Below are 12490 nucleotides of genomic sequence, written 5' to 3' on the forward strand. Positions count from 1 at the left end.
ATGTAAGTTACACAAATTTTTATGAAACACTATATTCACACAAATGAGGTTGTGAAACCCATGTTTTTTAATAAAAACATTCACAACAGCAATCTTTCTGTGGTCTTCTGCTACGTTTATAAATGGCATAGCAAAAAAACTACCAAAATATTTAAATATGAGGCATACTGTTCAAATTAACGCTTAGCTATTTGAGCCTGAAAATACTTTACCATTTAGAATATCCTTATGACACACTCAATTCTAAGTAACGTTTTACTAAAACCAAGTGATACAAATGATTAACTATCTGCACAGGCAGTCTGACAAACTGACTTCAAAAAACAACTCCATTGCACATAATTGCAATCATGAAGACGGCTATTCACACAAAGGGCAAAACACCACTTCTGAACATCTCTGCACTGCTAATTTGGCCAGAGCTCTATTTTTTTGTTCTTTAGATGTTTCACATGGAGGAAATTCTAAGGATGAACACCACTGCTTAAGCTCCAGTGGAATTTCTGTATTCACTGTATAATCTGCTATTAAAAGATCTTACAGTACAGATTAACCAGTCTGACGAGTCTCTGCATGGAAATGTATTTGGACCTCTCCAATGTATTTGGAGTGAGCAACTTCAAGAATAATCTTAAATGCTCAGCAGAGAAAAACGGAAGATTTCTTGTGAAAGAGTATCTCAGCCGTGAGTTAAGAAGTCTGAGAAGGGACAAAACTAGGACATTTGGAAGAGACTGTAGGAATCAATTTGACGTGGGTCTGCAGCATACATTCCACTTGGGCTGAAAGACACACAGTCTTTCCAAAATCTATCGATTGTGTGTTATGTGGGGTAAAGGTAAGACTGGTATTAAATTTCACTGTACAATCAGATCTCACATTCCTTGAAAATGGCCTATACCAAGACATATTTGACAATCATTCAGTTCACAGACATTTAACTGAATTACAATGACACCAGAGAGATGAAGGGGGACTTCTGCAGTCACGCTGAAATGCAAAGCCTGTAGTTGAGCCATCCAGTGGCTAGAGAAACTGGGTTTCAAGAAACATTTTAGCAACCAGCTGCCTGAGAAAACCTGAGTCATACATTATATTTAAATGACTTGCCACTTCTACCAGCATGCATGGCAACACAGTTGCTCTCATGAATATTCTAAAACCAGGGTACTTGCACAGGTCATTGTCTTGTACTACTCAATGTACAAGACACCCTGACAGATATTTAAACAAGGTTATATCTTAAAAGCAATCATGAATGATGAAAAATGCAGCTGAGTCTGAAAGAGGAAAAGAGAAGAAAAGCAAAAGAGAAGGCAAAGTCTATGATCATGATTCTTGATTGTGCTCATGCTTCCTAAAGACACCTTTCAAAATCTTTGCCAAAATCTTTTGCACAAAGAAGGGCTATAATGGGCAAAATTATGGAAAGCTTAGCTTTTTTGTCTACCCTTTTCTACTGGAATGTTATGGTAATAGTATACCGATCCAACAGAACTGAAAGACACTAAGTAAACTACAGCATGCTTGGTCGGGCATACAAAGAAAGCTTCACAAGCTTGCTCAGTTACCTAGGAAAACATACAAATACATCACCAGATGCAGAACCCTTGATACTGAGGAAAAAAAAAACTCAGAGCTAGCAAAGTGTGTGGACAATTTCATTAATCCATACAAAAAGTACAACTCATATATGACTCTGGGAGAAGAAGGGATTCAGAAATAGTGATTTCATTTACAGAAGAGGGCTGAAAACCTCCTCAAACATGCAATTTCAAATTGTCATCCTGGTAACAGAAAAATAAGAGAAAATATGCAACAAAGGCAACACATTATTTGAATTAGAAAATTACTTGCCATGATCAAAAATTTTTTAATGAATTTATATCTTTATATTACTATGTGAAAAGTTACTCTTTAATGTATGAATGCAATAAATTAAACAACATAGTAAGAACACAACTTTAACTTTTCAGGATTAAAGTAAATGTTCCTTATTTCAAAATATGAAAATAAATGTAGCTTACTGATTTTCTGATGGTGTCTCCAATGATCACACCTGTAAAAGTCTCCCATTCCTGGGGGGAATAAATGAACAACTCAGATAAGTCACAAGACACCTTTAAGAACAAAGATTAATATGTAATAGCACGGATGCAGAGCAGAAAGATAAACAAATTAAATCCTAGATTCGGAAAGAGTTACGAGATATTTTTTAAATGCTAAGTGATGCTACCAAAATGTAATTCCTTTTACAGAATCCAAGCCTAGTGGCTGCATTGCTTTATAAGCAAAGGAAGTGACGGGGAAGTTCTGTACTCTCTCAGCACCCGCAGCTCCTACCAAGACTGCCCAGATCTACAGACTATCAAACAGCAACAAATGTGGCTGGCAAGGACACACATCCTGCCTGCTGGGGCATCAGCAGCCCACACAGAACACAAACCTATAGAAAGCATGACTGAATTTATGTATGATCATAATTTAGACTTTGTATATGTATCCAGGCAGACAATTTTAAATAGTTTTAAAACAGATTAGACAAGTATTTAAAACCACTAAAAATTACATAATCCTTTCTTTGGAGGTGGCAAGAAACAGAAAAAAAATTCTTCCTAAGTATTGAAATTTTGCATAATTTCAGATAGAATATCTATATTCTATGATAAAGATTTTTGTATTAAAGACAATAGTAACATTAGAAATTTAAGTTATACTTAAGTTAAACAGTTATACTGCTAATACAAACCCCAGCATAGTTTTTGGCACCAATCATTCTCACTGAGTCTTGAAACAACTCATTCTTTCAGTTACAAAGTGATGCTCATCTACCAGTTACAGAGAAAATGCTTGTGCACACAAAAATGCATGGAGTATTTTTTTGGTTTGTGCAATATTGTTATGAAGAAAAGAAGTACAATATATAGAGAATATAAAACTACCTCAGAAAAATCTATACATATTGATTGAGAAAGAGAATGTCCCTATGAAGAACCAAGGCACTCTAGTATATTGTTTAAGTTGTACTATAAATTTCGTACCACTATACAAAAAAATATTTAAGTGCAGAAGGTTCAATTCTTTTCTGACAGGGACTTAGAACACTAAATTCTCTAGCAGCATATTAAGCAACTCCTAGTCTCATCACATTAAAAGCCTTAGAAGAAATAATTTTAAAAGAATAACCACTTCAGTGTCCTTTTCTTCACTAAATATTTTCTACAAGTACTCTTCTCTTAATTAAAATAACTTCCACCTTTCAGAGAAGTAAAAAGATTACTGATATTATGTGCCTGTTTTCTCTTTTGAGTATTCAGATACTGTAGAAATATACATTATATATAACGCAGATTAAGCTAAGGGCTCTAATAGCTGATGGAAATGCATGCTAAACAATATAAACCAACATATAGGGCTGTACTCTACAAACACTTAAGAAGCCAGGATTTAATTTAGTCAGAAAACTGTTTGCAGGTTGCTGCCTTCATGACTTTAGAAACTCAAGAAAAATAAAGCAAGGCATTTTCAGAAGCTCAAATAAAATAACAAATATGAAATAGGGAACTTTGGATAATGAAGAGCAGCCAGGATATACTTCCACTAACAAGATGAGTTATTCTTACAAGGCCACATCTTTGCTGAAAGGCTGGGATTTCACTCTGACAATCCATATTCTACAATGAAACTACTCCTTCATCAGAAGGCTCCAACCAACTTTTTTTTGAACCTTGAACCTTAAGCTCACATCTTTCATATAATCAAGTCTCATTACTTCCTTCATATGTATTATCTGATTTTTACCTTTACCTCTATAATGAACTCTCTCCTCTATTTAACTGACGTCTACTATCATTTGATGTCCCTTCTGGTCTCCAGCTTCTCATACAGGAAGCCATACTTTTGTCTCTCCATTCTGTAGAGATACTTTAAATAATTAAATGTGTCTTGACTCAGGATAACCGGTCAATTTAAGCAATTGTATTAAGTCAATTATGCATACTCTTTCAGCACAGGCAGACTTTATTGGATTAAACTGACTAGACTACAGACAACAACAGCTATGTCCTACACTTACTGACAAAAACTTTTTATTTACTTATTTACTCTTCATAATAAGTTTGAGTAAAATACTTGGGGATTTTCTTCTTTAGTACTTACATTCTCTTGAAAAAGCTCAGGGTGCATTCCTCGTACAAAATGTAGAGCAAACATTAGCTGATCAGCCTGAAATAAAAGCAGTAAAAATGTATTTATATACTCAGGAAAAGTCATATTTCTGGTTCTTTTCTATAAGTAACATCTCATTCAAAAAACACCTCCAATCCATAGTAATGATTTAGTGACATATATCCTAATGCAAAATTGCTATGTACCTTTGCAAGTTAGAGACAAAAACTAACTCAAAGTGGGCTGTGGAGTGGAGGGCAAAGAAGCCCCGACTAGGAATTACCATCAAGTTTTGCAAGGCACTGAAGTTCTCATTTTACTGATAAACATGATCATCATATGACATTGAGAACAAAGCACATCATTTAACTTTTTCATCTTCTCAGACAAGGTCTACAAGCAAATCCATATCACAACTGCATATTAGGATGCTCCCTGGATGATCTAGCATCCAAAACTGGAAAAAGAATTGTTTCGAAGAATGCTAAGTGGCCCAGACCAAACCTGCTTTGACAAATTAGAGGAAAGATGGGCCAGTTCGAGTGCTCAGGCAAATTTCTGGGCACCACTTCATTTAGCAGCATTCATGAAGCCTATGTACACATAAATAACCACAGACAAAATCATTCTTCTCGATTCTAACATGCTTCGAAGAGAATGAACTCGTATTAGCTATACCATTTATGAAGACACTAGTAAAACCTCAGTATCCCAGCAGTCTTTAAAATTTTCATGGATAAAAAGAGGAGTTATCAGTGAATTGGTGACTGTGTGAAGAGTTTATTTGTTCTCTCCTTTATTAGAATACAATAGTAAACTGGATGGACCATTAGATTGAAGCTGCAGTTAACACATTTTCTGTATTTTCTAAACTCGTCTGATCACACTTAAAATCTTTCCTACTAGAAATCTCTTCTCTCCCTTGCATTTGAACTGTCTACTCTTCTCTTACATATAAAAATTGCTGCCTTCCATATTCACAAGATATAATGACTTAGTGAAATGCTTCACTTACTCATGACTTCAAAGACAAACATTAAGTATTATGAGACTATTTCATGGGAATCCACTTGGACTTCGAATAACAAAACCCTTTAAAAATAACTGCTACCCCTATATCCTCAGTACAGATTGCTAGACTGGGGGACAGGGGTACGAGGTGGTGTAAAATTTTCAAGATCCCTCCATTTTCACTGATCAAAACACAGACTTGGTGATTTGTACTGCTCAAACCACACATGCAGATCTACTATGCTTCCTTCAGCCTCTCTAATGTGAGACAAACACCTTTTATTATGATAGCTTCATGTGAAAGTAAAAGTTATAACTGAAAATGAAAAGCATAGCTTCCCTAGGTTTTCAGTAAGAAAGCCAGAAGTGAAAAGACACCTGATTGAAATAAAAAATAAATACACTAAGATCATTTTTTGGAGAAAGAACAAGGAGCAGACAGAAACTAACAAGGTAGTAGGTAGACGTTAGAGACAGGCTGTGAAAAGAAATATGAGAATATCACAATGTAGGATTTTTTAAAACATAGAATCATCTATGTTGGAAGATGACTTCAAGATAATCAAGTCCAAACATCAACCTAGCAAACTGACTTTTGTTTCCTCTTAAAAAAACCCAAACCAAAATACAAAAAACTCCCTAATAATCACACAAAACCTTATATTTAGGAATGCAAGACATAAGAGCGAATACAAAACAAGTGCTCAGAAGACTGCAAAGTCCATGATTGACTCTGAAGCCAGAATGAGGCAGAGAGGGATTTCTCTTGGAGAAATGTACATCAGCAATATTAATTTGGTCATATCCTGATTTTAAGTCTGCATGTAGAATGTTAATTATTGATAGTGTAATGTTTTGCATCTATTACACAATACTGCTTCTTTGAAGTAGATCAAGTATTGGCTGCTGAAAGAATACTTTCAAACCCAGTGCACTGCATAAAAGCCAGAAAAAATACAATCTTACCTTAAACAAACAGCGACAAACATATTCATACACTGTATGTTTCAATGAGCCAATAAGCAACTTTATTCTTTCCTCAGTATTACTTGAGTCCTAAAAAAGAAATTTCAGATTGTAAAAATTCCTGTTGAAGTAAAAAACTTTTCACGTACTTTGCAAATTTCAGCAAAACGACAGAAATAATCTGGACTCTACATGACACTAGACCTAAAAATATATTAAATTCATCTGCAGCTATCAATGATTAAATTGGAAATTCATGCTGAAGTATTATGACATAAATATTTTGGCATTGAATATTTTGACTATGAACATGATGCAACTTTGTGTATAAGGTGAAATACGTTGAGAATGAGAGTACATTTTCTTCTCCTAACATTAATATTATTGAAATCTAATAGTTTTTACTTGATAAAAAATTGCTTATTCATTGAATTGAATATTTAAAACTACTACTAAACAAGTATGTTGATCTTATATGTAGTTATGAAACTTCTGGTGAAATTTGGCCCAACTGAAATGAACGTTGTAGAAAATACCAAGTGTACACTGTCCTTCAAAACTCATAGATTGAAAGGCTAATTTTAACAGGAAAAATCTCCAAAGATAGGACAAAGGAAGAAAGGGACTGGGGGGTAGGGAGTGTATTACAGGCAGTATGAGTTTCTTTCTACCATGCTGGAATTTGAAGATATGAGTTTAAGAAGGGCAACTGGGCAATTGATTTGCCTAATACCTTTCCCATGTCTAATAGACCACTTGGCACGGAGAACTGGATAGAGGAGAAGGAAAAAAGAAAGCGAGCAGCAAAGGCCAACCAGAAGTTGAGCTTTAAATAGGTAACATTACAGGCAGGAAGAAAAAAAAAATTATTGAGCATGAGAGTAGGAACAAGAAGTTTAAATATCATGTTGTAGAAAAGAAATAATAGGAACTTCAAAGAGGGCCAGTTCACATGGTCAGAACTGTGTTCCTAGTAATGACTGGAGCTGAAGGAGAGCTGTAATCACCGATGCCAGAGTAAAGGGGAATCCAAAGGAAATATGATGAAAGGTTGGTGAATGACTTTCTCAGTCAAAACCAAAAAGAAATATGAAGAATTTTGGAGACGTGTAATAAAAACAAAATACACTATTACTCAGTGTGAGTACTTAGATCTGAAAAGTGAGGTGACAATAAATCCATCCTTTGTTTCAATAAGAATATACTGGCCTAGGAATACAGAAGAATAAAAAATACATTTTAAACAGGACAGGCTGCAGGCATGCTTACAAACTGTAAAAAAGTAGATAAATTTAGGACCTTCCTGGGGTAAATGAACCATGTAGAAATAGAGGTATTTTCTTATTCTACCCCTTGTTAATAAAATTAGCTTTATTAGTATTTTAGATCATTAATTAATTTAAATAAAGCCTTCAGTAAAGTTATAATCAGCCTTTGTTTTCCTACTTCACCACAAAGAACAAGCCTGAAATCACAAACAGTTACTTTGCTTTCAGACAGTAGAGAAATTCTGTAATTTATATACAACATACAATAATTCAGAAGTCCACGTGCCTGTATTCTGAACATCTAAAGCACAATAGGTCAGCATCACTACTTATCATACACTTCATCATCAGTTATTCTGAGCTTTTTTTAAAAAATGTCCAGAGTGACTAATAAATTCTAAGGATCAAAGCAGATGGATTCTTCTGCAGCATTAGCAGCATCAGGAGAAAAGCAAATACCTGCTCACTTTGCAGAGCCCTTTGGAAAAGCCGCAGGAACGCCGCCAAACTAAAGCGGTACATATTATTAATTTTGGACAAGTCAGAGATAATGAAGTACATTTTGCTGGCACTCTCAGCCAAAGGGAGATAGGCATCCCTCTCCTGTGGAGAAAAACAGCACACACATAAAAAACCCAGGTGCATTACCGCCACCTACTGATCATTGCATAAACATTTACTCATCCCGCCGAAAACACATCCCTATGACTCCCACTGCTTTAGAAAACCAAATCCTTTCCAAGCCTTCCAACTGAGGGATCAGCATTCCAGACTTCAACACTGTATTGAGATTTCAAAATGGGAAGGAAACATTTTTAGCAAAGAATCAATTAAATTACGAAGAACATGTTGGAAATTAATCCCTAGAGCACTAAGGTCTTTTCCCACCACAGAACACATCACAAAATTCAATTTTAAACTAAACATAAAACACAGAAGAAAACCCTGAAATCTATCACAGAAAGAGGATGTCAGATGAATAGCATCACCTATGATCTAAACTCTTCCAATAGCAAGGGGCATATTAAGCAAAAACAACAATATGAACTATAATGTTTGCAGGAGTGGATGGCAAAAATAAAAACCCATTACTTGCCAAAATTCCTTTAATTCAAACTGGCAGACTTTAAATTGTGTTCATATATTCATATATTCAGCATATACAAAACAAAGCATTTTAATTACTGAAAATACTGCATGTACTTGCATATCCCAAATATCATTTACTCAAAAAGAACTAATTTAATATGTTACTCATAACCCCGTGGATGTATGCATCTTCTCTAGATGAAAGATTAATATTTTTACCAGGAGAAAAACAGTACTTTGAAATATTCTTCTACCTTATCAAGGAAACTCTGAAGTCTGAAAGATTCAGCCAGTGATTCCTGGATGAGTGCACTGCTTGCTTTAGTTTGATTCAAAGATTCAATCAGATCCTTATTTTCTAATATATTGCCTTGTGATGTGGCAAGTGTCTGAAAAAAAGAAAGTCATCTGTGTTACTTTTTTTTCCCTAAAATCCTGTAAATTAACCATTTTGGAAGCTGTTTATCTTTCTGATCTGTACATATTTCTGAATCACTGAATGTATCTCAAGTGTTCTAGAAAACTTGTGGTTACTCCAAAAACTGAGACTTTTTTAAAGTATGGAAAATACAGGTCAAGAACATACTCCAAAAAATCCAGACTGCCAGATTCTGAAACATGGGTTATCAGCAGGCTTTTGAGAAAGATTTCTATGATCAGAGTCTTAGGCACTAAAATCCCCATAGTAAATACAGATTAGGGTACTTCTTTCTTGAGTATAACTTCCCATTTAACCTGAAGTTGGCTACTTATAACAACTTCCTGTACTCAGTCATTGATAAATTCATTTTCCTTCAAAAGCATTCCAATATCTCCTATACAATCTAGTTCTCATTTCCAGCTGAGATGAATATTCACATTACAACAATTTAAGTTATAATCAAAGATCACTTCAAAATCCTTGAGACTGCCCCACATTTTTCCTGAATTGTCCTCATTAAGAAATTAAGCAATTAATTTAACTCTAAGAAGTGGAAAAATCTTGAACAGTTCACTTATATCTAAGGTTTTTTACTAATCCTCAGTAAATACACATCAATATATTTATTTTAGTCAGACAGAAAATTGGCTGCTTGTCAGTCAAGTCAGTTCTGAGACCTCACCTCTAGGACAGCATTTTAGACTATTCGGAGGCAGACATTCACCAGTTAGAGCAGTAGAATGCACTTGCTTCTCTCCCTGAAACAAGTTTAGGACAAGATCACCTGCTTTTCCAAATAGTCCAATTCATCCTTGAGGAATTGTACTGTGAGCCATGAGACAGCACCTATGTCTTTACTCCAAGGCTTTTAGAAGCAAATCAGTGCAGTACTTCAGATAAAATGGCAACACTGCTTTAAGATTAGCTTAAATTTAGCTAGACCTCATCCAACATTGACTTCTTTGTTGATGAAGTCCAGGTAGCACCTGCCAGTTTCCATTGAGCCTTCTTCAGGGTCAAAGAGTATCTTGATTTCAAGATAACTTGCTAACAAGAATTATAAAATTGAAATCAACCTTGCTGTTACTACTCAGATGCCTTTTGTTGCAGATATCTTAGGCACCAACCTCTTTAAGTTTTGTATTTGATAATTAAGATTGGAAAAGTGAAAAAGATTTTTGAGTTCCAAGACCCTACAAAAAGTGTGTTCTAAAGTGAAATTTGTTTTGTTGCATCTCTCAACCCTCAGCTTCTGGTAGACAATAAGATGTTAAAATGGTCAAATCTGAATATGGAATTTTATTTGAGAGCAAGTTTCCCTCTTCCTTTAAGAGAAATCTGGCCCATCAGAGTTTTAGGAAAGGGCTCATCTTAGTATTTGAGAATATTAATATAAATGAAACTATTAACAGGAAGGTCAATAGGGGCAGTAAATGTGGAAATTCAAATCACATCAAATAATTATGCGCAAAATTCTAAAACTGAGCTATTAATCATAGAATCATGGAACAGAATCATAAAATGGTTTGGGTTGGAAGGGACCATGTAGTTCCAACCCCCCTGCCATAGGCAGGGATGCCACTCCCTACATAAGGTTACTCAAAGCTCCATCCAAACTGGTCTTGAACACTTCCAGGGCTGAGGCATTTGCAAGTTCTCTGGGGAACCTGTTTCCAGAGGTTCGCATAGGAACTGGTGTCACACCACTCTCAAGGCAAAGAATTTCCTTGTAATATCTAATCTAAACCTATCTTCTTGCAGTTTAAAAGCCATTCCTCCTTTGTCCTGTCACTGCATGTCCTTGTAATATGTCCCCCTTCAACTCTCTTGTGGGTCAGTGCAATAAATGGCCAGTCTAATCTGATAAAACTATTATTTTATGCTAATCCATTCCACTCAATACTGCAAAGTTCTGTGACAGCTACAGAGTGAGGGGTTTAGAGCACCAGGTCAATTTCCCTGCATCTCTGACCTTTCAGAAAGACAAGATTCGATGATCCATTCTTACAAGCATTAAGTACAATTTATGTGAAATCCATGGCAAGACACAAACAAAAAATAAATCAGTCCTTCCTTGGAAGCTACCTTTTTTATAGAGGTGAACAGCTGCTTCTGAGCATAAGTACTTTCAATAAAATAAAAGGATGAACTGAAAATTGAGAACATTAATTTTAAATGCAAGACAAGGAATGTTAACTGTAAAGAATCTTACAGCTTATTACTAACAGGAAACTATTGTGTAAGTTTTGAATTTTAAATGTCTCTCTCAGCAATCTTTCCATTTTGTAGTGGGAATTTTTCATTTTTTTCACAACACAGGATCATTTCTGAACTTGAGAAAGAGTCATTTGACATGATTCACAGGCTTAAAAGTGTGGGTTTTTTTCAACTCATTATTTCAAAATGAAATAATATAATTTTTAATAAAGTTTTCTCTTGGTGTGTTAAAATTAATTAAATTTCTAATCAACCTAAATCAGACTAAATCCAGCTCACCAAATTCATAAATTTAACTATGAAAATGCTTAATGTATTGAAACACTACAGTGCCATAACATATGTACTTTCTTATCTACTTTACTCTTCCAACAGGTCCAAGAAAATAATGCCTTTATTTTTTCTAATCAAAACTCCTGGTGGTTCATTGTTCCAGCACTTCCAGCATCTTAATTCGAACACAACAATGTGATTATTATCCTATTGGTCTAATAGATATTAAAGAGGTACATTTGTTTTACCTCCAAAAGAGAATCCTCAAGTTTAGCTAACTGTATCTTCTTATCTTCTTCCTGTTGTAACAGCTTTGTCTTCTGCTCTTCCAAATCAGGCTTTTCATGCTGAATTGTTAAAGCTAAAAGCTAAAAACAATGACAGAAAACAAAAACTAAAGTTGCTTTTTTTTCTGAATTTCCACTTCAAGAGGGGCCAGTTTTCCTGGATACATTGTATGATGTCAATTTCCTATCTCCAGAGGAAGGAGGAAAACCATATGGTTATCTATGCTTCACATTTTGAATTATATCTTACTTATCAAGATCTTATCTAAACCCCATTCTAAGCTGCTTGTTAGTGTAGAAAAACTTGCTTCATACCAAATAAGGTCTCTAATTGATCACTAATCTTTTTTGTCTTTCTTCCATTTGTATGTTACATTTTGATTCCTAGCCTTTATAGAGAAAACCTCAAAAGCTACTAGCATTTTAAAGGACATAAAACACACAATATTTTGGTTTCACTCCATTTTTTCTGTACACAAAGTATCTTGATGACACCAGCATTACTCTCTAAGTAGGACACTGGAGAGCTATAACAGAAATGTTTCCATGGTACCATAAATGCATCTTGAACAGAAGGCAAAGGCTTAGCAATTAATCTGTTGCTACTGAAGTCAATGAGAACATTTTCATTTTCTCTACTGGACTCACTCCTTGGTTCCAAATTGCATAAAAATTTTACTATTTATATTTGTGAGCTCAAAAATACCTCCATAACCATTAACACAAACTGCACCACAGGGCTTCTTCCAGATGCTGAATTCAGCTATGCATGTTCCCTATACATACACTGG

General features: G+C 34.9%; 1 protein-coding gene across 1 annotated transcript in view; it reads right to left on the minus strand.

Moving 5' to 3' along the window:
- DYNC2H1 (dynein cytoplasmic 2 heavy chain 1) overlaps positions 1 to 12490 on the minus strand; it is a 141299-nt gene that overhangs the window by 66985 nt on the left and 61824 nt on the right. The window contains exons 67-72 of the mRNA XM_058864317.1: positions 11661 to 11780; positions 8756 to 8890; positions 7872 to 8015; positions 6145 to 6234; positions 4159 to 4224; positions 2028 to 2078 (exon numbers count right to left, since the gene is read on the minus strand). Of these exons, the coding sequence (XP_058720300.1) occupies positions 2028 to 2078; positions 4159 to 4224; positions 6145 to 6234; positions 7872 to 8015; positions 8756 to 8890; positions 11661 to 11780 (606 nt within the window). The remainder of the gene's footprint in view (positions 1 to 2027; positions 2079 to 4158; positions 4225 to 6144; positions 6235 to 7871; positions 8016 to 8755; positions 8891 to 11660; positions 11781 to 12490) is intronic.

This window comes from Poecile atricapillus, chromosome 1 (assembly GCF_030490865.1).
Source record: "Poecile atricapillus isolate bPoeAtr1 chromosome 1, bPoeAtr1.hap1, whole genome shotgun sequence".
In the NCBI taxonomy this organism is placed as follows: domain Eukaryota; kingdom Metazoa; phylum Chordata; class Aves; order Passeriformes; family Paridae; genus Poecile; species Poecile atricapillus.